This window comes from Colobus angolensis, unplaced genomic scaffold (assembly GCF_000951035.1).
Source record: "Colobus angolensis palliatus isolate OR3802 unplaced genomic scaffold, Cang.pa_1.0 Scaffold84, whole genome shotgun sequence".
NCBI classification, from domain to species: domain Eukaryota; kingdom Metazoa; phylum Chordata; class Mammalia; order Primates; family Cercopithecidae; genus Colobus; species Colobus angolensis.
Window position 1 is genome coordinate 541,391 of NW_012122265.1, and position 2,938 is coordinate 544,328.

Genomic DNA, 2,938 nt, shown 5'->3' on the forward strand with positions numbered 1-2,938 from the left:
GTGTTAGCCAGGATGGTCTCGATCTCCTGACCTCGTGATCCGCCCGTCTCGGCCTCCCAAAGTGCTGGGATTACAGGCTTGAGCCACCGCGCCTGGCTAATTTTTTGTATTTTTAGTAGAGACGGGTTTCACCGTGTTAGCCAGGATGGTCTCAATCTCCTGACCCCTTGATCTGCCTGCCTCAGCTTCCCAAAGTGCTGGGATTACAGGCGTGAGCCACTGCGCCCGGCCCTGTCTTCCTAACTAGTTCCAGGTGCCATGATTTTCATCTTTCTCAGCCCCCAATTTATCCCAGTGGGGCTACAAAGGGAAATACAACTTTGGAGTCTGAAGCGGCAGCCCTCACCTGAGCCAAGCCTGTTCTTGTACAGAGTGCCGCTGATATTCCGGCACCGCACGGGCAGCTCACTGTCGTACACAGAGGGGTCCCAGTTGTATTTAGTTCCACCTTTTTCTTGGCCGGGAGCCAGAGGGGTTGGAGGAGACTGAGGACCTTGGGCAGAGAAAGTGTGTGAAGGTTGAGAGGCCGGACGCCAGGAAGTACATACAGCATGCACTCACCTCACAGACACCCACCTCCCCGGCAGCACCACCTCCTTCAACGGCGGGAAAACTCTTCTCCGCCAGGAAAATTCCACTGCTTCTACTTAAAATCCATTAATATTTGATATTCCAAATTTACCACAAAAAGAACTAAATAAATTCCTGAAATAAATTCTAGCTATTCTGAAACGTGTTTTGCCCAGGCCTGGGGAGCAGGCACTGCTGTACCTGGGGTGAGGGGAGCTGCCGGGCCCTTCAGCCCGGTGGTCTCCACGATGCTCCCATCTGTGTGGACGACAATCAGTGTGGCTTTTTCAGTGTTCAGGCTGTCCCCGATCTGAAGGGCCGTCCTACCAGACTAGAAGGAAAAACCGCTCCGTCAGGTCACGTCTGAGCATGACACGAGGCGTGTCACTGAGCCCAGCCGGGCCGTCCTCCAGCAGGGCTACGGCTGTTCTCACCAAGAAGGGACGTTTGCCCAGGCACCCCATATCTTCTCCAAAGGTATCTCTCAAAGACTCAAAAACAGAGCCAAGAACAAGAGCAGGCAGTGCCGAAGTCAGTGCAGTGCTGAGGAAAATGCCTGCCATCACTTGTCAAAGGGAAAGAAGACATGTGCTCCACGGATAGGAAACACCCTGACTTCTGCCTCAGCAGCTCCCACAAGGTCACCGTCCTCCTGCAGGGTCTCCAACAGACCACGATGGCCACCACAGACGAGGCCTTGTGCAGGACCACCCTCCAGAGCCCCTTCCAGATGGCGACTGGAGACCGGGGCCTCAGAACCACATTTCCACGCTGGCTGAAGCTGCTGCAACTGCTGCCTGCTTCCAAAACCACCCTTCAAGCTGCACAGACCCCACCACAGGCAGCCAGAGTCCCCATGCCCGCACACCACTGCTGGAACTTGAACCCCACCTTGGCCAAGTCATCTGACAAACTCTGGCCTGCGGGCTCTGCCCCAGCAGTGGGCAGACCAGAGACTTCCAGGGGCCTCCCCGAACCCAGCATTCTGGGTGCCTCAAGGTTTTAATTCTGAATACAAAACCAACCGAGGCAAAGTGAGAAGACAACTGTTTCTTTTTTTTCTTTTTCTTTTTTTTTTTTGGAGACAGAGTCTCACTCTGTCCCGAGGCTGGAGTGCGGTGGCGCCATCTCGGCTCACTCAAGCTCCGCCTCCCGGGTTCATGCCATTCTTCTGCCTCAGCCTCCCGAGTAGCTGGGACGACAAGCACCTGCCACCAAGCCCAGCTAGTTTTTTGTATTTTTAGTAGAGACGGGGTTTCACCGTGTTAGCCAGGATGGTCTCGATATCCTGACCTCGTGATCCGCCCACCTCGGCCTCCCAAAGTGCTGGGATTACAGGCGTGAGCCACCGCGCCCGGCTAGTTTTTTGTATTTTTAGTAGAGACGGGGTTTCACCGTGTTAGCCAGGATGGTCTCGATATCCTGACCTCGTGATCCGCCCACCTCGGCCTCCCAAAGTGCTGGGATTACAGGCGTGAGCCACCGCGCCCGGCCACAACTGTTTCTTACATCTGAAAATGTCACTGTCGAATCAGGGCACTTGAGGAGAAGGTTCTCATGCAGTTGAGGGTTCCCCGACACACATGCCTGGCGCCTGGGCTCACGGAGGCCCAAGGGCCAACACCTCACAATGGGGGTCCTACCACTGTGCCTGAGTCACCAAAGACCGGCAGCTCTTCACGGGAGAAAGGGAATGTCTTGTGTCTATTTAAGAGTCACAAGAGTATTTTTCTTAGGAAGGGAACATATAGTTATTTCAGACCCTGTCCCGCTTTGCTGTCAGTTTCTAAACAGGAACACACTAGTCTCTGGTCTTCCTGGCCTGGAGGGGAGAAGACTAGCCTCGGCCTCTGCAGGCACTTGCAGGACACCGCCGCTCCATGATGTCAGCATGTTCCAGGCACCCGCAGGTGCCTTGGGTTTCAGCCCTTCCTAGGAAATGAGGCGCCCAGACCCCGCTGCCAGGAAGGAGCAGCCTGACTGAAAGCACAGATCACCGCATGGCCATGGGTCAGCCTGTGTGTGTTCTCACACCCATCAGAAATAAACCAAGTTTCTGGGCTGGGAGCAGTGCCTCATGCTGTAATCCCAGCACACTGGGAGGCCGAGGTGGTAGCTACCTGAGGTCAGGAGTTTGAGACGACCTGGACAACATGGCGAGCCCAGGAGGTGGAGGTTGTAGTGAACTGAGATCACTCCACTGCACTCCAGTCTGGGCAACAGAGCAAGACTCTGTCAAAAAGGAAGGAAGGAAGGAATGGAGGAAGGGAGGGAGGAAGGGAGGGAAGGAAGGGAGGGAGAAAGGAAGAAAAAGGAAGAGGAAGGCAGGAAGGCAGGCAGGCAGAAAGAAAAGAAAAGACAAGAGAAA

At 54.8% G+C, this 2,938-nt stretch overlaps 1 protein-coding gene across 1 annotated transcript in view; it reads right to left on the reverse strand.

Annotated features, from left to right (window-relative positions):
• The window catches only part of DEAF1 (DEAF1 transcription factor), a 75,440-nt gene that overhangs the window by 52,912 nt on the left and 19,590 nt on the right, over nucleotides 1-2,938 (reverse strand). Inside the window, exons 4-5 of the mRNA XM_011930140.1 lie at nucleotides 772-901; nucleotides 347-493 (exon numbers count right to left, since the gene is read on the reverse strand). Coding sequence (XP_011785530.1) covers nucleotides 347-493; nucleotides 772-901 — 277 coding nt within the window. The remainder of the gene's footprint in view (nucleotides 1-346; nucleotides 494-771; nucleotides 902-2,938) is intronic.